General features: G+C 32.9%; 3 protein-coding genes and 1 long non-coding RNA gene across 5 annotated transcripts; all 4 read left to right on the top strand.

The window, feature by feature from the left end:
• Positions 1-12: 12 nt before the first annotated feature.
• Positions 13-548, top strand: LOC111241898. Its single transcript, XR_002668328.1, has 2 exons — positions 13-141; positions 300-548. It is a non-coding gene; the product is annotated as an uncharacterized LOC111241898 (long non-coding RNA).
• A 5,398-nt stretch (positions 549-5,946) lies between these two features.
• LOC106764927 (protein DETOXIFICATION 33) lies at positions 5,947-9,607 on the top strand. The gene is made up of 9 exons (XM_014649367.2): positions 5,947-6,382; positions 7,324-7,519; positions 7,597-7,942; positions 8,031-8,117; positions 8,283-8,339; positions 8,458-8,696; positions 8,870-8,988; positions 9,114-9,200; positions 9,359-9,607. Exons 1-9 carry the CDS (start codon positions 6,122-6,124, stop codon positions 9,416-9,418), a joined length of 1,452 nt encoding a protein of 483 aa, XP_014504853.1. The 5' UTR covers positions 5,947-6,121; the 3' UTR covers positions 9,419-9,607.
• Positions 9,608-10,525: 918 nt separating this feature from the next.
• On the top strand, positions 10,526-13,704 carry LOC106765334 (30S ribosomal protein S9, chloroplastic). Of its 2 annotated transcripts, XM_022782567.1 has the most exons (3): positions 10,526-10,908; positions 13,024-13,312; positions 13,411-13,704. In XM_022782567.1, the coding sequence occupies exons 1-2, from the start codon at positions 10,588-10,590 to the stop codon at positions 13,309-13,311; spliced, it is 609 nt and encodes a 202-aa protein (XP_022638288.1). In that variant the 5' UTR covers positions 10,526-10,587; the 3' UTR covers position 13,312; positions 13,411-13,704. The 2 variants fall into 2 exon arrangements, with proteins under 2 accessions (XP_022638288.1, XP_014505403.1); XM_014649917.2 differs by having other exon boundaries at positions 10,527-10,908; positions 13,024-13,704.
• A 1,230-nt stretch (positions 13,705-14,934) lies between these two features.
• Positions 14,935-18,038, top strand: LOC106763148. Its single transcript, XM_014647349.2, has 6 exons — positions 14,935-15,400; positions 15,930-16,150; positions 16,240-16,416; positions 16,501-16,656; positions 17,000-17,276; positions 17,510-18,038. The coding sequence occupies exons 1-6, from the start codon at positions 15,055-15,057 to the stop codon at positions 17,740-17,742; spliced, it is 1,410 nt and encodes a 469-aa protein (XP_014502835.1). The 5' UTR covers positions 14,935-15,054; the 3' UTR covers positions 17,743-18,038.
• Positions 18,039-22,351: the final 4,313 nt, after the last annotated feature.

The following is a 22,351-nucleotide window of genomic DNA, read 5'->3' as shown; positions in this document are numbered from 1 at the left end:
ATGGTAATAAAATAATAGTGTTGATATTACTCTTCATGTGTGTGTGTAATGCAGGGTATTTGGTCAGGGTTGATTGCAGGCATAGTTTTGCAGACAATAATCCTTATTGTAATCACTTCAATAACCAATTGGAAAAAAGAGGTTAGTGCATTCTTCATTTATTATTCTCCCTCTCTTTAATTTAATCTTGCAAGAAGTTAAATGTTCCAATTGAAATCAACAATCTTCTCTTTTATTCAAATTTGTTGTAAGTAATCTTATATGTTCAAATTTTATTGTTGCTGCAATGGATTTCACAGGCTGAAGAAGCAGAGGGTCGTGTGAGAAAATGGGGAGGAACAATTGCATATGATCAATGATTTTGTTTTTTGCTTTTCTTTCCTTTTCTTCATGGCAGTGGAGAATTAGACTTAGAGTCCATGAATTGTACCAATAATGAAGAACTTCATATTTTAGGCATATGTTTGAGTGAGATTTTACAAATTTTGTTTTAGATTATAGGCCCATTTTTATAGTTTTTGCTAATAGAAAAAGCTACTTCTTCCTAACTCCTTTTCAAATTTTTTTATACATATTTATTTTAACTTTACAGGAGAACCATAAGCCAGAAAAATCTAAAATTTAATTTAACTCACAACCTATTTGAAATAAATTGTTATATAATCATTTTCAAAAATATTTTTTATGATTATAAACAAGAAAAAATTACCTTTTCTTTAACTTGGAAGATAACCATTAACTTATTTTTCATCAATAAACATATTTTGGAATGTACAAAAAATATAAAATTCATTTTATTTAAAATAGTTTTAAACTGACTTTAGATACCCTATAAATAATAAATAAGAAATCATCGATATTTTTTAGATTATGCATCAAAACACATCAATAATAAATAAACGATTAAATCTTTTAATGAAAAAAGCAACTTTTAATATCTCGTATACTGAAATGATTGGGAACAACATAAATGAAAGTGATATCTGATTTTCCAACTAAGAAGCACTTTAGAATTTCTGTTTTAATGGGATGAAAAGAAATAAACAGAAAAAAATTGTAATTGTCCTGAAACCACAACACTTTTATGTAACTTCTGTAAGTTACTTTATGTAATTTTAATAATTTCAAATTTAGTCTCTCTTCAAATTGAAATATTATTTATACAATTTATATAATTAACTTTGCAAGACATATATATTTTTATTCATAAACTTATATTAATTAGATCATTTTAATATTTGGGTTAATAAAATTTTAAAATTTTAGAAAATGGTATTTTTAAAAGTGGTGATAGTTTAAAATAGTGAGACTAAATTATTTTTATATTAAATAGTTTTATTATAAATAGTTTTGTTATAAACGAGTTTCATTATTTTAAAACGTACTATCTCTTTAGAAACCACTTTTCTAAAGTTCTCTACCTTCTCTCTAACCGTTCTAACTCCTGAGTCATCTATTTAACGATCAGGAGGTACCTAATCGACCATGACAACAAGGTTTATGTTTCTACCTGATCAGTTTTTTAAATAGAGCAAGTAAGTTTCTACTCCTTTTTCCCTTTTCGTTCCTAAATCTTTTTTAGAGGAATCTTTTATTTTTGCATGTGTAATCATGCTTCTCCTATACATTCTTGATTCATCTAGAGTTCTAAGTACTCTGATGTTGAGTAATGCAAATTCTATAGTTTTGATGTTGTAGAATTATGTTGTCTCGTTAAGTGAATTCCCTGCTGGGTGAGAGGTGAGTGAGTAGAACCCACTGTTTTTGTTTCACTCAGCGAACAGACTTGGTGCGCAGAGTGAAAATATCAGATTTTCAACTACGATTTTTGAAGTGTGTATAATGTGTGTGAATGTTGGAATGATTGGTTTATATTACTTGTTGTGGAGTATGAATTGAATTGTGATATGAATTGAAATACATAATGTTTGATTCTTGAGGTTATGTATGTATTGGAAGTATATTTAGTGGATGTAATTCCATAACTCGGGATGAAATTTCATGGTAGTGCCTTGGTTGATGATGTTGTTGTTGTATAAATATGTGGAGCTTTGAAATGATGGTATATTCTGACACTCTAATGGTCATTTTTTTCTCAAGTAGAGATGAATGATGCATGTGGTGAAAGTAGCGAGAGGTTATTGTCTATACGCTTTGAAGGCAACTAAGATGACTGACCTTGTATGGTGTTGGAGAGTGTTAGTAGTACCATATAAGTACACATGCTACTAATAGTTCGACATTCATACCTAATCCGGATGAGCCTTGTTGAGTATGAGATGTATGGAATGATCGGTGTGCATTATATCATCTTGAATTGAGGGTTGAATTTGTTTAGATAATATTATAAATATGAAATTTTCTTGTTTATCTACCTTACTATTGCTTTTCTGTGTCTGTCTTTGTCTGTTGTTGTTTCTCTTTTGCAATGATCACCTAATAGTGTGAGCTTAGGGATTCACCTTTCCAGTTGTTCCAACTAGAGGTGGGGAGAAGGAAATGAGTTGTTAGATAGATCTACAGAAGTAGATCTCTTCTTTGAAGGAGGTTTGTTTTACTTAGTTTTTCTTTTAGCATCTATGTAACGTTTTATTTTGGTAGTTTTATATTATTAAAATGGGATGTTGCAAAAATAATTACTCTAACATATTTAATTATGTGTTATATATATATATATATATATATATATATATATATATATATATATATATATATATATATATCCTTACAATTCTTATAAATATGTTAGACTTTATGAACTCAAAAATTGTCATTATATGTTTTGGACATATTCTAAAGATTTCATCCACGTATAGAACAAAAATAGTTTTTATTGCATCAATCAGAACTAAACATGTCAATGATCACTAATACTACCATAATCAAATGACATAGACTCATCATGAAATGTGTAGTATGAAAAATATGTTAAGATGACATGTACATGTCTATCTAATAACCTTAATATATATATATATATATATATATATATATATATATATATATATATATATATATATATAACCAAAATTTGTCAAAAGTCAATCTAATCATACATAAAACACATAAAAGTTATTAACTCCCACTAAACCAAATATTCCTCAAACTGTAAAACACTCATATAAGTGACATACTTACGAAAGATCTTGGATATAAGTCCCTTAAAAAGAATATATGTTATCATGGAGTTTGTGCCCAAGTGTTTTATGAAAATTTATTTATTTTGTATTCTTCTTTTAACAACGAGGAACTTGATAACAATTTGTTTTAACTTGCTTGAGCTTCTATTGTTATTATAATATATTAGAGTTGATTTGTTGTCACACTATAAATTAAGTAGCCTTTCAATTCCTTTCATAATACACAGTCTCATAATATTCCATAATTTAATGTCTCATAGCAAGCTACAAATTTTATAACCAGAGTAGATGAAACTCTAAGGATTTTCTTAGCACTCTATCAAGAAATCACACTATTAGATAATATAAAAATTTAACCTAAAATAGATCTCAAACTGTCTTGGCATCCTTCAAAATCTGAGTCGAAATATTTAGTTATCTCCAATTGGTCTAACCTCCTTTATGTGAGCATATAGTCCTTCATTATTTATAAATATCTTATCATTCGATTTCTTAAATATTTGTCTAATACTTCAATTATGTATATTATATTTGAACGTAGTGTCGTCAAAATGGGTTGAAACTCGTGAGTCAATCTGGCTCACCATAGGTTTGAGTCGGGTTGGGTTGGAAAAAAAATGTGAAAATTTTGATGCGAGCCAATTTTGACCCGGCTCGGCTCACCCGGATTGAACCCGTGGTGAGTCGAGTTGGCTCACCAACCCACTTATTTTTTTATTGAAATCAAATTAATTAAATTAATTATTCAAAACGCACAACTTTTACTTCGTAGTAGAGCTTTTCATGCTATTGCGTTCTGTTGTTGTCTATCCAAAAGTTCTCATCTACTATATATTTTTGTTAACAGCTATATGTAGTTTCTTGGTCAAATGGTTGTGTATGTCTTATTAAATTAAATTGGTAAAATTTTATGCTTGATAGCTTAGAATATATAACAATAAAGTTGTTTTGTTCCATTTTCTTTTATATCATTTGGTTCAATTATTATTGTTTGAATTTGATCGATCAAAGTAACATGTTATAAGAATCTCAGAAGAAGAGGGTGAAAAAAACGTTAAGTGAGCTAATGAGCCAACCCATTTAACCCACCAACCCGTGATGGGTCGGATTGGATTCAAATTTTTTCGGCTCGCTAATAAATGAGTCGGGTTAGATTGGCTCATTAAGTAGTCAATCCATGGTGGGTCAGGTTGGATCAACCCGGATTACCCGTTTTGACAGCTCTATCTGAATGTGTACACACTTAAACATACATCAAACTTTCTATCATTGATGCATAGAAAATCTTTTGCATTTCTTGAACTTCTAAATTTTCTTTTACACTTTTAAACATTTTCGATATAGTTTTTCTATAATAATCCTATAGAATATCTCGAAATCAATATCGATATATATGAGTTATCTATTTAATTTATATATATATATATATATATATATATATATATATATATATATATATATATATATAAATTTCGGATATCAAAATGTTGGGTAAAACAAATGAAAAATGCAATTAAATCCAACCACCTCTACATGGAACGTTGGGCGTAGCCACCAGTTGGTGACATCCCCCGCTGAATCACGGTTTCCAAATTAACTTGCTTCGGTACAAAGAGGTCATAATCAACACTCATTTCCCGTACATTGCTGAACTTGGAATGGAAAGAAAACATCATAAGTACAAAAAATTAAATGTAACATGATCAATATTTAATGGAAAAACAAAATTTTTATAATTTCAAGTTTATTGAAATAATATCGAATACGAAAGAGAACGATATTTAAAATTTATTTCATTTTTATGTGAAATTATTGATTATATGGAATAAATCCTTTAGACGAAGGTTAATTTTTTATTTTGTGTCATATGATGTTTAATTAATGTTTTAATTTTAAATTATTTAAAATTAGAGCTGTCAAAACGGGTAATCCGGCCCGGTCCACTACGGGTTGGTCACTTAATGAGTCAATCCAACCTAGTGCATTTATTAGCGAGCCAGAAAAATTCCAACCCGACTCGACCTATTACGGGTTGGTGGGTAAACAGATTGACTCACTGGCCCGTTTAATTACAATTTGTTTTAAAAAAAAGCTACAAACTTTTTATAATTCAAATCTAAACAAATTTCACTCCCAACATGAATGTTTAATTAATTTTGAAAATATGGAACTTAAATAATTTTTTCAAGCAAAAAAAATAATAAATATTTTTTTTATAAAATTAAAATTAAATTTTAATAAAATAAAATTAGGTAAACGGGTTGGTGGACCAACCCGGCCCACCACGGATTCAACCCGCATGAGCCGAGTTTAAATGAGTCGGATTAAAATCTGACCCGCATAAAAAATAATATAACTTTCAAACCCAACCTGACCCAAACCCGTGACGGACCGGGTTAGCTCACAGGTTGTAACCCATTTTGACAACTCTATCTAATATTATGTTATTAATCATTCAACTAAATTAAATAGCTTAAAAGAATTAGATTATGATTAAATTTATTATAATGAGGAGTATATGAAAAAATCTATAAATATACATCAAAAATATAATAATTGAAATTTTGTGCGTTATATTCATTACAATATTAATTAGTAAATCCATCTAACACTGACTTAAGTAAGAGAATATCTCAGCATACCTCATTCGTTAAAATCGTTAAAATATTTGAATAATAAAAAAGAAAGTTAAAAGGTGAAAAAAATTAAATTAAATTAAAATTTTCTAATTATATAAAAAAAAGAGTACCTACCTTAGCTACCATTCGGAAGCCTTCTTTAATACTTATTAATTGCAGTTGGTAAAACCTCCACATCTCTGCACTTGCCATTCCCATTATCTCAGTTCCAACTTCAATACTCTCCAACACTATATAAAAGCTAAACCAGAGTTTCTCTGATATTCAAACCCCACCAGAAATTCTGAGTTTTCTAAGTGAAAGCAATATCAGTGACAGAACAAGTGGCTCAAGAAACCAAACATGTCAATGGACACTCCCTTGCTAGAGAACACTGACAACCCTCACACTGCTGAGGAGAAGACACTGAAATTTGTTGTTAAGAGTTTTGGTTTTGAATCAAAGAAGCTATGGAGACTAGCAGGCCCTGCTATCCTCACCAGTATATGTCAGTACTCGCTCGGTGCACTCACTCAAACTTTTGCAGGCCAAGTTGGTGATCTTGCTCTTGCAGCAGTTTCTGTAGAAAATTCTGTCGTTGCAGGTCTTGCTTTTGGCGTCATGGTACCCTCAAACTACCCATGTCTTCGATTTCATGCCTTCTCTTTTTTCATTTTCTTCAACTGTTTGCCATAATGTCATGAAGAAACTTGTTTGGTTTTCTGAGGAGCACACTGTCTGCATAATTTGTCTGGTTTTCTTCGGAGAATTGTCTGCATAATTTGTTAGGTTTTCTCGGTGGCACTGTCTGCATAATTTGTGAAATAACATAACGTGATAAAACTGAAAGATTTTTTTTTATTATTATTTTTATGTATTTTTAATGATATTTTTCTTCAATCTTCTTGAGTTCTCCGATTTATTTAGTGAAATGATAAAAATAAAGACTTATACTTTTTACAAAATAAATAAATATCTGTCTCACATATAATTATTTTATTTGTATCCTTTTATGAATAAAATAAATATATGTTTGTTCGTAAGCAGTGCTATATTTCCGCAAAGTATTAATTAGCACGGCTTCAGTGTGTGGTGGAGAGAGGTTCTACGTCATGATCACAAACATTTCTTTTTGCATCTGTTTCAAAAGTGATATTCACGTGTTGCAGTAAATTTACTAAAGTTATAAAATACAATGAAAAAAAAAAGGTCAAAGTGTTGTAGTAAATTTACTAAAGTTAGTAAAATATTTAATTCAAAGACAAAAGATTGTGTTTTAGTCACTATTTTGTTATAAAGAATTTGTGTTTTAATACATAATTTTGAAGTGGAAATATTTTATTTAAAAGTTGTGCTAAAGGTGTGGTATGTTGTAGTACGAACTTAATACATTTTAATCTTCTTAGACATAAAAAGAAAATTATATTTGCATGCAAAATCTTTATTAGGGATTCTCAATGACTTCAATTTTACATATTATTTAAATGTTTAAAAGTATGTACAATTTTTTATTTTATTTTATTTTTATTTTGATGGAGTGTTTATGTTGTTGGTGTTGTGATAAGTTGGGAATGGGAAGTGCCTTGGAGACTCTATGTGGACAAGCTTTTGGTGCAGGGCAGATGACAATGTTGGGAGTGTACATGCAGAGATCATGGGTCATCTTGTTCATCACTGCACTTCTTATGTTACCTATTTATATTTGGTCACCCCCAATTTTAGTGTTGTTTGGACAGACACCTCAGATCTCACATGCTGCAGGTTACAACTCACTTTCACATTTCTCTTCAAAACAATCACTTCAAATATTATGAACTAAATATGCTTTGTTTTGGCAGGAAAATTTGCTTTGTGGATGATACCCCAGTTATTTGCATACGCTATAAACTTTCCAATCCAAAAGTTTTTGCAGGCACAAGGCAAAGTGCTAGTCATGTTATGGGTATCAGTAGGTGTTTTGGTGTTCCACACAGTATTTAGCTGGCTTCTTATACTGAAGCTGGGCTGGGGTTTGATTGGAGCAGCTATCACTCTTAACGCATCATGGTGGTTGATTGTGATTGGACAATTTCTCTACATTTTCATTACAAAGTCAGATGGAGCATGGACTGGATTCACATGGCTAGCATTTGTGGACTTGTTTGGTTTTGTGAAGCTTTCTCTTGCTTCAGCTGTTATGCTATGGTATTTTCACTAGCCTGCTTAATTTTCTACATTGAACTTTATTATGTATGGTGCTAAATTTGACCTTTTGAAATGAATATTGTGGCAGCTTGGAGTTCTGGTATTTGATGATACTGGTGGTGATAACAGGGCGTTTGGAAAATCCTCTGATAGCTGTTGATGCCATATCTATCTGGTGAATAATTTTCTGACCCTCCAAAGTCTNTTTGTGTTGCAGAAGTTGAAAATACAATGGCTTAAAAATGTTTAGACCCTTTTTGTTTCATCACAAAAAAATAGTGCTTTTAGTGCTTCTTGAGAGATTAAAATTGAGTACTAATACTTGCTTTGATGTTTGCAGTATGAACCTAAATGGTTGGGATGCCATGATTGCAATTGGGTTCAATGCTGCTATAAGGTACGTTCTGATAACACTGATAAAGAAAAAACTTTTTACTTATNTTATTTTAGACTTTTTTACTGAATAGTGAGTGAAGAATAATATTCTAAATGACTTTGTTTTAACTGATGGACAGTGTGAGAGTATCAAATGAACTTGGTGCTGGTGATTTCAAGGCTGCAAGGTTTTCAGTGTTGGTGGTTTCAATCACATCAGTGGCNATAGGTTTTGTGGTCATGATCGTAGTGCTATCCACAAAGGAATTTTTTCCCTACTATTTTACCACCAGCTCTGCAGTTGCCCATGAAACAACTAAGCTTGCTTCTTTGCTCGGTTTCACTGTGCTTCTGAACAGCCTTCAACCAATCCTGTCTGGTTAGTCACTCCCACAAACTAAAAACTCTCAAATTACATCATCCAATCCAGGACTACACATCCTTTTTTTCACAAGTCAAATGCAAGTTTTAAGGCATAAAATTTATAAAGTACATGTTGTTGCTATATGTGTGTTAAATCTCATAACTTTTTCCATGATAAAACTTCATTAGGTGTTGCTGTTGGAGCTGGTTGGCAATCTCTTGTAGCATACATCAACATTGGGTGCTACTATGTATTTGGATTACCAGCAGGAATAATCTTGGGATTTACACTTAATTTTGGAGTAGTGGTGATTTACCATCCTTACATTCTCTTGACATTATGTTATTTTTGAGTTTATAAGTTATGCAATTTATTGTCATGGTAATAAAATAATAGTGTTGATATTACTCTTCATGTGTGTGTGTAATGCAGGGTATTTGGTCAGGGTTGATTGCAGGCATAGTTTTGCAGACAATAATCCTTATTGTAATCACTTCAATAACCAATTGGAAAAAAGAGGTTAGTGCATTCTTCATTTATTATTCTCCCTCTCTTTAATTTAATCTTGCAAGAAGTTAAATGTTCCAATTGAAATCAACAATCTTCTCTTTTATTCAAATTTGTTGTAAGTAATCTTATATGTTCAAATTTTATTGTTGCTGCAATGGATTTCACAGGCTGAAGAAGCAGAGGGTCGTGTGAGAAAATGGGGAGGAACAATTGCATATGATCAATGATTTTGTTTTTCGCTTTTCTTTCCTTTTCTTCATGGCAGTGGAGAATTAGAATTATTGTCCATGGAATTGTACCAATAATGAAAAACTTCATATTTTAGGCATGTATTTGAATGAGATTTTACAAATTTTGTTTTAGATTATAGGTCCATTTTTATATTTTTTTGCTAATAAAAATGGCTACTTCTTCCTAATTCCTTTTAGATTTTTTTATACATATTTATTTTATCTCAATGATGTCAATTTAATAATCTTAATATACAAGGTGTAATATTGTTAGAAGTGGACTCTAATACAAAGTGTAATATTTTTAGAAGTGGTCAATTCACTTACTAGTCGATTTTGTAGGGTTGAGTTAGACTTAAAGTCCACTTCTAACATGATCAGAGCCATCATTAAAAGAGCCTATCCTAGCAAGAATTATTATTTGTTGGACATATTGTTCCACTCGTTATCAGACCGCTATTAGTCCACTCATTAATCTTAAAATCCATTTAATATTTGAATAACAAAAATCACACTATATATATCCTTTTTGATGATGAAAAATTAATACGGAGATAAAAAATGATCAAGAATTTTGTTTAAAGATTCAAATTCACACCAACAAAAAAAAAAGTTTTCTTAACATTCTATAAAAACAAAACTCTAATTAATATCAAATAAGAAATAATCCTAATCTAAAATCCAAACAAAAAAAATATATCAACTTAAATCATAAAAAAAAACTTATATTAGCATTAATAAAAAGTTTAATCGATATAAAGAGAGAAATAAGTATTTTAAAATGTCTCAACCTTAATCACTTAAACAACAACAAAGTTGAAAATTGAAAATATGAAAATAAGAACATGAATTTGAATTTAGAAATTCAAAGAATTTTAAACTTTTATTTGTTAAGTGAAATGTGAAGTTTTCTAATTTTTTAAAAATAATTAATTTAATAAAAAAATATAATTTTACTTTCTTTCGACAAAAGTTTACATAAACAAAATATTTTATAAATTTTATGAGAAAAATAAATTCTTAATTTCTATAAAAACAAATTTGATGATAGTAAAAGTTTTTTAAATAAATAAAGAAAAGTGTTAATAAATCGTTATCTCCTTTATCTGGAGTTGTTGATTGAACACACTATCCACTCAAGCTTGCATTTGCCAAGGCAGTGGAAAATGGCGGTTTCCCTTTCGGCACTCAGCACCTCCCTCTCTTCACTTTCTTTCTCTTCCCACATTTCTCAGAGACCCAACACTCTCTCCTTCGCCACAACCCTCTCCCTCTCGCGCTTCCCCAAAACCCCTTCCCTCGTCGTCTCCGCCACCGCGCTCGCCGAACCGGAAACCGAAGACCTCAAGAAGTTCGTCAAATCGAGGCTTCCTGGTGGCTTCGCCGCCCAGACTATCATAGGCACCGGTCGCCGTAAGAGCGCCATCGCTCGCGTCGTTCTCCAGGAAGGAACCGGCAAATTCATCATCAATTACCGCGATGCTAAGGTCTCACCCCCTCTCTTCCTACTTCTTTCTCTGTTTCTTTCAAACTCTCACCTACTTTATTGGTTTCGTTGATTTTTTCATTAATCGGAATTTCGAGTTGTGGTTTTTAATTTACCGAAATGTGAATGGCATATTTCTCTGTTTTATTTTGTTTACTCAGTAGTGTTTGTGGAATTGTTTTATCCAGACAGGGTATTGGTTAGTTGATTTCGTTTCTCAGAGGTTCTGTTAGTAGCTCAATCATTACTGTCTTATGAGTTGATGTATTACAGCTGCTGATATATGTATGTATTGTGCTACACTGAGATTCAGTCGATTCAGAATCTTCTGATTCATAAACTCTCTGGTATCTGGTGTGCTATTGGAAGTTCTTTGACTTCTTGTGATTTCTGTTCTTGCTCGTCAGTGGCTATCTTCCTTTCTTCCATGGATGACTGCTCCAATTCATTCTTTCTTCACACTATGGATAACCTTGGTCTGAACCCGGTTTTTTCTTAACAACCAGTGACCATTGCTACTAATTGTTCTGAGTCATGAAAATTGCCTCAGTTGAGAAAGCAGATAGTTTTGCGGATGGCAAACAGTCAACAGAGGAGATGGTTCTGGTGCTTTGCTGCTTCTGGAATGACAGAGTAACTAAAGTGTCCTTTTCTTTTTGCTCCCAATTTTGTCTCCTAGTAAGTTAATGCGACTGCAATTGCATTGGACCTTAAGCACACTTTTAGCAACATAATGGACGTCGTGTTTTTCAGTTGACGGAGTTCATTAACTACTCTCAGGGGTAACTTTATGCGAATCATTATTGTAAGACTGAGAGGGTATATGGGAAGAGCTGGGTGATTATTCTGTGAAGGTGTGAAATCTCTTCTTGAATACATTCACATTCATGTGTCACGGGCTTCCTCATCGGCCTTTGTCACGCTTTCTCCCAAGTCAGAGGTTAGATTATACCAATGACAGCATCCAAACGTTAGGCTTACGTCTTGGTTGTGGGAAAATTAATGGAAATAAACGAGCCACTATACTGAAGAAAAGAAGGTAACATAGTTCTCATTCATGATTTCCACTATTTCCACTATATCTTTTTAAAAGACCAAAGGTAATTGTACTGAAATCCAAGGTAAGACACATCCTACAGGTAAAGGAAAAAGAAAATTTGAAATAGGTCTCTTCTAACAGTAGTTGTTGAGCCATGGCCTAGAGGATGTCTGTTTGGGCTTGGGAAGGCCAATGTGGCCTGGAGTGTCATGAGTTGCTCTCTGGGCTGCTAATTGGATCCCATACTTTCCATTAACAAGATTTTCTACCTGATTATTCAGTAAGAAAAAAAGGGAACTTGGTTCCCTGACTGCTCAACCTGAAGCACTACTTGCATATGCAGTGCCAACATCTGCTTCACAACCCAGGACAAACTTCTCCTGCTGAAAACAAGAACACAAAAAGGATGGATTTCTTTGTGCTCACTGTGGGATCTTTTGTTGGGTAGGGGGTGGGGACTCCACTTTGTTCTTATGCACTTGTTCACATTCACTTTGGCTTTGCATGGCTGAGTTGATGTGGATAGTGTTCAAGTTCCTTTTATTTCCCACCATCTCTACCAAGCATCCCTTGAGGTGTGTCATTTGATTTGGTGGCTTAAACTTGATATAATTTGAATATCTGCCTGGTGTTGGATTTTTTATTAAGTTTTTTGCTTAACCTTGTTGAAGAATAATCAATACTACGAGTTACGATGATACAATGTATATGTGTGGTGGGTCTTTTATTGTTTTATTTAAATTAATTTTGTATTTTCATATTATGAATGGATTGCTTTTACTAGTTTGTGTGATTGAAGTTTCTTGGTGGCACGTTGGTTCTTTTTCACTATTCATAGTGACATAAAGAAATTTCTCATATTGTCATCTTGGATCTATGATTTAATGAGAAATTTCTCATAATGTGCGAGTTATTTGTAATCTGTGGACGACCTTTTTACAGTTGTGGTTGTGTCTTTTAGGAGTTTTCATTTTTTTAATGGATTTTTACAGGTTAGATCTCTGTATCTTTTTGTGATTGACAAATGTTGTTTCCTTTTGATCTCTTTTTTGTCTGATTTACATTAATTTTGTGCAGGAATATCTTCAAGGAAACCCATTGTGGCTTCAATACATTAAGGTCCCTTTGATAACTTTGGGATATGAAAGTAGTTATGATGTTTTTGTCAAAGCTGAGGGTGGTGGCTTGTCTGGTCAGGCACAGGCAATCTCTCTTGGCATTGCCCGTGCCTTGCTGAAGGTGAGCGAAGATCATAGAGCACCATTGAGACAGGAAGGACTTCTTACCAGAGATTCCAGAGTGGTTGAGAGGAAGAAAGTTGGTTTGAAGAAAGCTCGTAAAGCCCCTCAATATTCCAAACGTTGAGGTTGGGATTTTACATGTATGGTTTGTATTTTTCTGTCCTCCTGGTGTCTCTGGAATTGGATTATATTGGAAACAACTACTTGTTTTCATTTGTTGTAGATTTTCGTTAGAGAAAGTAAAGAGAGATTGAGAAGTATCCAAGGCGTGTAATGTATTGAGAATCTTGGCCTCCGTTTCCCCATCCCTTGTTTCCTTGATCTGTATGGAATTGGAATTGTAGGTATGATGATATTTCTCTTTCACCCCCAACCAAACTAGTGGTTTACTACCATAGTGCAGGTTTCTTTTCATGACCTAAATTGTTGTATTTATCCTTCATTTCTTATGCCTATTTGTTCCTTCATTTGGCATATTGAGATAAATAATGACGTGTAAAATTTCTTAGTGTGTCAATTTTTTCATCGTTTGTCAGAGGTAGACATAAACTTTGCTTGGTTGTGCCTCTAGACATCATGCTGTCCCAAGAACAACTCTTTTACAGAAATTCTTTATAAAATAATACCAAAGAAAAAATGGATGTTCAACAATTTAGTTTCCATGCCAATCGCCTCCAGTATTCTTGTTATCTATGCCAAGCCTATCACTCTATTATCTCTCTATAGATATAGTGAAGATGTTACATTTGTTTCTATTGAGAATAATTCTAAATCCTTCAATTTTTCTTTTTAATTTATATTTTGAATTTGTTTTATATTTTAAAAACATCACTCTATTATCTCTCTATAGATATTGTGAAGATGTTACATTTGTTTCTATTGAGAATAATTCTAAATCTTTCAATTTTTCTTTTTAATTTATATTTTGAATTTGTTTTATATTAAAAGTTTGTTATTTTTTTATAATAACTAAAAAAATATAAAAAACACACACACGCACTACCTCATTTAAAGTCTAAACTGTTATCACATTCTCATTCGATTAAAGTTTAAAATATGTTTAGTTTGTTATTTTTTTATAATAACTAAAAATAATATAAAATAGATTGACATTTTAAAAGAAGAAGAAACGCACAACTCGATAGGGGAAGCATGACATTTTAAATTAAATAGGGTTTTGCTAAAGAATATTAAAATCAGCTTATTTAAAAACATCGAATTTAATCTAAATGTGTCTTTAAATTAATTCATCCACAAGTTCATATATATATATATATATATATATATATATATATATATATATATATATATATATATATATATATATATATATATATACATATATAATTCGTAAGAAATGCTAAAATATGTAGAGTATTTTACCCATACTATTCAACCTATTGTACTAGCCTCTTTAAGTTTTTACATTGAAATGTATTTTACAAAAGAGAAATTTCTTTGGATGATAGCCGAAGGGATAATAAATAAAGTACTTTACTGTACCAAGGTGAGTAAACATGCAAAACAAAAAAAAAAATGTTACTTTATTGTTAATTTAAATAAAAAATGTAGTACCTAAGTAACTTAAAGGTAAGGGTATATTTAATTTTCTCATAGAAGCAAAAAATTAAAAAAGAAAATGACAGTTTTTTTTTTTCATAGGACTAAACATTATTTAAGTTTTTCTTTTTTTTTTTTGAAAAAAAATAAAAATTGTTGGTACGCAAGAGGTACCAATAGAAGGGGACCTTGGAAGGGAATCTGGGCAGTTCTTAGGTGGTTAAATCTATTCTGCATTATCAACCTCGTTCCCTGTTTTAATTTCCCTCTTTCCCTCTCCGAACCGCGTCACGCCACGTCTTCCGTAATGTTCCAGAACAAGAGTGTCTCGATCTCCTTGTCGGACGAGGAATCCGACGAGCTGGGTCGGATGCGGGTCCGCGCGCGACGGAAGCGCAAGAAACTCGGCAACAGAAGATTGCTCCGGAAGCTGTTCGTCAGATATTGGATGCTGCTCGTCATTGTTCCAGCTGCGGGATTGTTCATATTCGAGGCCACCAGAATTGGGCGAAGCTTGAATGGTTTAAACACGAACAGCCGCATAGAAACACGCACTCACAGAATAGATGGATCTAGTTCCACATTGCGGAAGGCCCCCACCAACTTGAATCGCCTCGATCCTACCACACATGTTGTGGCTGGCATCAGAGAGCGTGAGTACCTTTTTCTCTCAATTTTCATATTAGTGATGATTGTCGTAAGACTCCTCTCGTGGGTAACTGTTTCATGAGATTGTCGAAAAATGTCTAGAGCTGTGCGATTGACTTTGTCTGATAAGTGGCTAAAGAGGGAATTGTTGTGTGTATACAATAGAAATGTCCGACTCTTGTGGAATTAATGGCTCAATTACAAGTGATATTAATCGGTAAATAGATTTTATTACAAGTGCTTAGCAGGTCATCAGGGTTACTGAAATTTTTTATGGTGACAAATTGTGCACACGTTGTTAAGAGTAAATGAACGTGTATATTTATCAACTTGTACTTGTTGTGGCACTATTGATTGAATATGCTTTCGCTAATGCTTGGTACTTAATAGTGTTGTGTATATTGAAATGTGGTACTTAAGTATCTCTTAAAAGTGGTTAATTGTCAGGGTGGATAATTCTCAGTTGAGATTTTAATTTTTTTCATTTCAAGATCCATAGGATGGGGTGCTGATGTGTGATTTGATCCCTATCAGGTTGTTTGAAGCTCCTACCACCTGAAAATCTTGAGCAGCTGGATATACCTGTGGAACAAGAATCTTCTAGAATTCCTGTTGCTGAAGTTTTATACATGTCAGAGAGTGATAGGTCTTTTGTAGGTGCGAATGTTACGTTGTCTCAATTACGTACTGAGGACACACGGTTTAATTTATTTACTGGAAATCAAACATTTGAGGAGAGAGATAGAAGTTTTGAGGTAATGAGATGGTTTTTGTTCTCATTTTTAGCTACTTTTTTGCTTGGGGGTAGTTATATGTTTATTCTAGCCTTTGTTTCTTCGTGTAGGTGAAAGAAACTATGACGGTACATTGTGGGTTTTTCAGTGTGAATGGTGGGTTTAAGATATCTGATCAAGATAAAAGTTACATGCAAGGTTGCAAAGTCGTGGTATCTACTTGTGCATTTGGTGGTGGAGATGATCTCTATCAGCCAATTGGAATGTCTCAGGCTTCGCTTAAGAAGGTTATTTAAGCAGTATAAGAGTTTGTTATTGATACGTCCGGAAGTCTCTGATCTTATTTGCCAAATCTATTTAGTGGTATGCAGGTTTGCTATGTTGCATTCTGGGATGAAATTACCGTCAAAGCGCAGGAGTTGGTGGAGCGTAGAATCGGGGAAAATGGCTTTATTGGAAATTGGCGTGTTGTTGTTGTTCGAGATCTTCCTTTTGCCGATCAAAGGTTGAATGGTAAAATTCCCAAGGTAGTAAATCTTTGAAGCCTGGTGTCTTCTTTTTTATGCCATTTGCTATGTCTTTATAGCAGTGCATAATTAACACGTGGCTCCACTGAATTCTGTGCCCTGCCCCTTTTGAAGATTCTTATTTGTCCATACACTGCTATGTAATTGCATGCCCATAATTGTTGTTGTCCTTCAGCAACTCTATCAATTGACACATGCCTTTACCAGATCGATGAAAATTTTGTGTTTAATTAAATTGAGAAGCTTGTATAATCCATATATTTTTTAATTTAGGTTATCATCCTCTTATAAGATTCTCCTTTGTTCACTTTTTGAACCATGTGTGCACTTGGAACTCTTTCAGATGTTAAGCCATCGGCTTTTTCCTCAAGCTAAATACTCAATTTGGGTAGACTCTAAGTCCCAATTCCGGAGAGACCCACTAGGTGTGTTGGAAACACTTCTTTGGCGCCCAAAATCTTTGCTTGCCATATCAGAACATGGAGCTCGCAGTAGTGTCTACGATGAGGCTAAGGCTGTTGTCAAGAAGAACAAAGCCAAGCCAGAGGAAGTTGAAGTGCAACTGAATCAATACAGAAAAGATGGCTTGCCGGAAGACAAGAGATTTAATGGGAAAAAAGGTATGCACTGATCATATTTTTATTAGCTAAAACTTAAGTAAACTTTACATCTTTCTTCTTTTCCTCTATTAAAAAAAAAATCCATGTTCTATTTCATTTAAGATCTTGCTATATGTCTAATAGATTTCAGTTCTCTCATTCAGTCTGTTGCCAAAATTTGGCTTACATTGGATTGTATCTCCACCTTTGCCCATACATTTTGTAAAATGTTCCATTAAACTTGTGCTGTGCAGCTCTATGTGAAGCCTCTGTTATCATCAGGAAGCATACACCCCTAACTAATCTATTGATGTGCGTCTGGTTTAATGAGGTGGTTCGTTTCACTTCTAGGGATCAGCTCAGCTTCCCTTATGTCCTGTGGAGGCTGAAAGCTTTCCAAAACATCAATACTTTTCCTGTTTGTACTCGCAAAGATCTTGTCAATAGTATGGGCCATGTCCGCAAGGCCAAACCCTTGCAAAGCTGATTTAGTTAAATTGGTTGAGAGCAATGGCTACCTACATTTATCTATTTCATTCCTTATTTCAGTAGTTTCTTTAGCCAATCTGAATTAGGTATGTGTTGTTTTTCTAACTTCACTCCCCTCTTCTCTCGTAGTCAGTGAATGATTATAATTTGTATTTAATTGTTTATTTTGAGCTCTGTGATTAGGTTATTTCAGAAAGAACATAGTGATAGAAAGAGAAATCAAACAAATAAGAGATTTTTCTGTGAACCTGTTTCCCAACACAAATTTCTATAATAAATCGATCTTTTCCTGAATCGTGAAATAATGCTGCCTTATGTGGTTGGTGGCATAGATATTTTCTGTCAGAAATGTAGCGATTATTCCAGTTAACCGGAGCAGAACTTCGAACCACTGATGCAACAGATACGTATATTCAACATGATGATGATTGTGTTGTGACACCTTCTGAAACTTGTGTTCAGTAGTTTCTGAGGAAAGGGGTTAGATTAAGTTGCAGGATGTTAATTTTAATTGTCATTCGGTTTTAACTTCAATGTTTTCTTAAACTATTCTAGGAATAATAAGCCTCACAAAAGCTTAAGAAAATGAGAGGAGTTGCATAATGAAACGTGTCTTTTAAGGCTTTGTTTGTTTCTGGGAATGACACGGATAACACCGAATTGTGAGGATGGATATAAGAGTATGTTTTGTATGTTTGGTTTTGCTGATTTGTGCCAATTTGAAGGAGCAGGTTTGCTGAAGGAAGCTAAATATCATCCGTGCATGAATGCTGAGATATGCGAAGGTGTACTATTGATGAAGGGGAGAAAGATAAAAATGACCTTCATTTTAATGGAAACTAAAAACTTCTATGTAAATGTCCTAGAATTTTCTCATGTTACGAGAGAAAGCATCATATGTAAATATAACTAGTTTTATTTAGTTTCTCACTAAAGAGCTTAAATTTTATATAGGCAACCCTAGAATTTTAAACCCAACATGCAACTCATGATCTTCAAATTTAGCATGCAAGGATCAACCGAACTTGGATTTTTCAAAATTGCAACAAATAATTTAAGTACTTACTAGTATATTAATTAATGATTTTAATTAATTATTATTATCACATGCAATTGACATACATCTGACATTGTTTCCATCACACTTATTAATCTTTTCTATCAAGAAGTGAGTTTTGAGTTTAACTCAATTTCTTAATTAACATATAAGGTGATGTGTGTATCTATTTATATATATTGTAAATTGTTGTTTTATCTAGTCTCATTATATCGAAACATATATATCTTATCTGTGAGACAACAGATGTAACATCCCAATAAATAGATAACCTAAGTTACACTTCATTGCTCGGAGTTAACATGAATAATAAGTGAGAACAGTGAAGAATAAGCTTAGAGTATAAAATATACTTGAAGTTTAAAACTGTACAATTGGAATATAGATTACAATGTTTACAAAATGGACCGAACGGTCTAGAATACAATTCGTTGACCTAACGGCCAACAACAAGAGGTTCCTATACAGAACATCTACAAAATATAAGACAAAGAGAAACAACTACACTAAGGACCGGACGGTCCTGCATAACTCTCGGGTACGGCTTCCACGGCATCTTCCAGAGTGTCCTCCAGAGTAGCTTCTAAGGTATCCTCCAAAGTACCCTCTACTCACACCCAAAAGGATGATCATTGCAGCAAAGAGAATAACCGGACGGCAACATAGATAAAGACAGAACAGATAAGGGTAAGCTTATGTAAATTTAATTTATCATTTCATTATACAAGTAAACGTACAATACAAACCAATCAATCATGCAAACATACAATTCCTATACATGCATACCACATTCCTTTAATCATGACCGACCACTAAGACACTGTCCGGACGGTATGAACATGTAGCTCGGTAGTCCCTAGCACCCGGTGTGGTGTAGTAACTGCTTTCCCTTATCAGTTGCCACCCGAGGTTAGTCCTCAAACGGTTATCTATTCATATAACCGCGGACCTCCTGCCATTCCCACACATGAGTGACCTTTCTCTACCTGAGAGAGCGCCCTCACGGAATATCAGGATCAGGACGACACCTGAGTCATTCCCACGTTCATACTTTACCAATCAACACCAATTCATGAGACATTTCTCCATTGGAATTCCCTTACTTAGCCAAATTCAATCAAGGTTCATTGTTACTTCCAACTGTAAGGATGTTAAGAAAAGTACCAGCTACTAAAGACTGAATTAATAATGACCGAACCGTTTAATTGCAATGGAAAACTGAGTATCAAGAAATCAAAGAAGTGGTCGGACGGTCATATCAAAGATGAGGCTGAACAACAGAAGAATGTCAAATGGTTGATAGGATGGTTTGGCAAAGAATGAGACCATAACTCAAGGATTGACTATAAGTGATAGTCATCCGAACGGTTTAGCAAGAGTATCATAAAATAGACACTATTAATGGTCGAAGGTTGGTCTATAACCAAACACTTATCAGACCGGACGAATTGAGAAAGAAGAAACTCTTTAAAGGAGTAAAAGGACTTTAGTCAAGTAAACTGGACGTCTCAATAATTAAAGGTTCACTAGACTGTTCAGTCATTAAGTGACCGGACGATGTCAAAGGAAGAATATTAGATTTGCAAGTTTTATAATTTGAGTGTCAGCCTAAGGCCGAACACTGGGAAGCCGAATGCTTGGTTTATGACCAGCATTATTAAGTAGCTATCAATAAAACAATTAAAGGAAACCAACTAAATTTAGTAATCACACTAGGCCGATCANTCCAAATAGACCGAACGGAAAAGGGAAGGCCGAACGGTCCTAATGACCCTCGATCTCAGATTCATATTTTCTCTAAGTTTCATACATACTCATATCAGTGCCGAATTCATAGTTTTATACTTATCATACAACTCATACAACCACATACCATATTTCAATCATAAGAAATCAAACATACATTAAATCAGGCATACATTCAAACCATACAGAGAAATTAAATTAAATTTTATAAGCTTCCCTTACCTCTAATTCCAGCTAAGTCTTTAAAAGTAGGTTGAGATGAACTATTCCTTCTAAGTTTCCCAAGGTCAGGTGCAAACTCGAAACCGGACGGTTCAAGTGAGAGAGAAGACCACCAGGAGTCTTCAGGTGTGATCTGAAGGTGATCGGAACGGTAGGTGGGTTAGAATTTTAGAGAGAAGGTAGGGAGGTTTAGAGAGAAGGAGGAGAATTTGAGATTTCAGAAAGTTGAGTTTGAGGAAGAAGAAGAAGATTGCATGTAAAAGTGGCGTCAGGTTTCATTCTTACCTTAAATACTGCCTCCAATCCGAACGGTCGGCTAACTCCCAGCATGACACCTGACTTCCACTTCCTGGGGTTTCACTGCTATGCTGATACTGCACAGATCACGAGGGAAGAAAATTAAAGCTTGGCAGAGTTTGTTTCCTACTCACCAGGGGAGAACCGGACGGCTGACACTTGTATTCCACTAAGGTGGTTATTAAATGGAGTGTGACAGAAATAATAAATTTAACTAATAGCAAATTTTGTTTATTTAATGATTTTGATATTATATTAAGAAATTGATTTCATGTTTAACTTAATGTTATAAAACCAACTTGTAAAATAAAATTTATATCACATATATACTATAAAATCATTTTATCTATAATCGATGTGGTATCTTCAAAACTCACTTTGTCAAATTCTTTGTAGATGATTAAAATTCATATTATTTTACATTGAAATTAAAATTTGAAACAAGTTGTTAAATTAAAAAATAATGAGTTCTTGTAAAGAAGTCATCACAACCATATGTGGGCTCCTCTTATATGATTCCAATGTTTTATTTTGGCACTTAAAATGTATCTCTCCTGTATGATTTTACATTTAGAAAAATTGTAAATTGTCTTATTTGTTCACAACTTCATATATTTAGCCGTCTTCTAGATCAAAATCATGCTCATTAACTTCTTTTAACATAATTTTGTAATGAAAGTTGCGTTTTATTTGCACAACTTCTTTGTTGTGCTTAAGTTAAAATCCATACATAAACTGCACTTTCATTATCAAGTCATTATCACTAAACATGATTTACCTATAACTCATAATTCTTTTCAAATCTAAAAAGTTTAATAATTTAAAGTTACATGAAATATTAAAAAAACTAATATATTTTTATCCTCTTTATATATAATAGTTGAAGCAAGTAGTTAATGAGTATTTCAAAGAAGTAAAATATTCTATTCAATTTATTTTATTTTAAAATTATAAAATGTAAACAAATTAAAATATATGTAAAATAATACGTGTGCCGTTTAAAAGTGCTAGAATTGTAATTTTGTTACCGAAATTTCGTTTATAAAATAAAAGAATAATGATCGACAATATTTTTTTGACAACATTTGAATATTGATTAATATGTGATTGGTCAAAAATTATTCCACAATAATGTTTATGATTATTATTATTGATAATGGAGTAATTTTTGACCAATCACATATTAACACGTAATCAATGTTTAAATGTTGTGAAAAAAATGTTATCTAAATATCATTATCCAAAATAAAATTACACTTCTAATATTTCTTCCATATATATATAT

This window comes from Vigna radiata, chromosome 6 (genome assembly GCF_000741045.1).
Source record: "Vigna radiata var. radiata cultivar VC1973A chromosome 6, Vradiata_ver6, whole genome shotgun sequence".
NCBI lineage: Eukaryota > Viridiplantae > Streptophyta > Magnoliopsida > Fabales > Fabaceae > Vigna > Vigna radiata.
Note: the sequence above shows the minus strand (reverse complement) of the source record. Positions and strands in the feature narration are given on the sequence as shown.

What these genes read in the sequence shown, in the direction of transcription:
- LOC106765334 (XM_022782567.1), top strand. Translation starts at nt 10,588, where the DNA reads ATGGCGGTTTCCCTTTCGGCACTCAGCACCTCCCTCTCTTCACTTTCT. An exon ending in TCAATTACCGCGATGCTAAG is followed by an intron (nt 10,909 to 13,023) that starts GTCTCACCCCCT and finishes AATTTTGTGCAG; the next exon opens with GAATATCTTCAAGGAAACCC.
- LOC106763148 (XM_014647349.2), top strand. Translation starts at nt 15,055, where the DNA reads ATGTTCCAGAACAAGAGTGTCTCGATCTCCTTGTCGGACGAGGAATCC. An exon ending in TGAATGGTAAAATTCCCAAG is followed by an intron (nt 16,657 to 16,999) that starts GTAGTAAATCTT and finishes GAACTCTTTCAG; the next exon opens with ATGTTAAGCCATCGGCTTTT. An exon ending in GAGATTTAATGGGAAAAAAG is followed by an intron (nt 17,277 to 17,509) that starts GTATGCACTGAT and finishes TGTGCTGTGCAG; the next exon opens with CTCTATGTGAAGCCTCTGTT.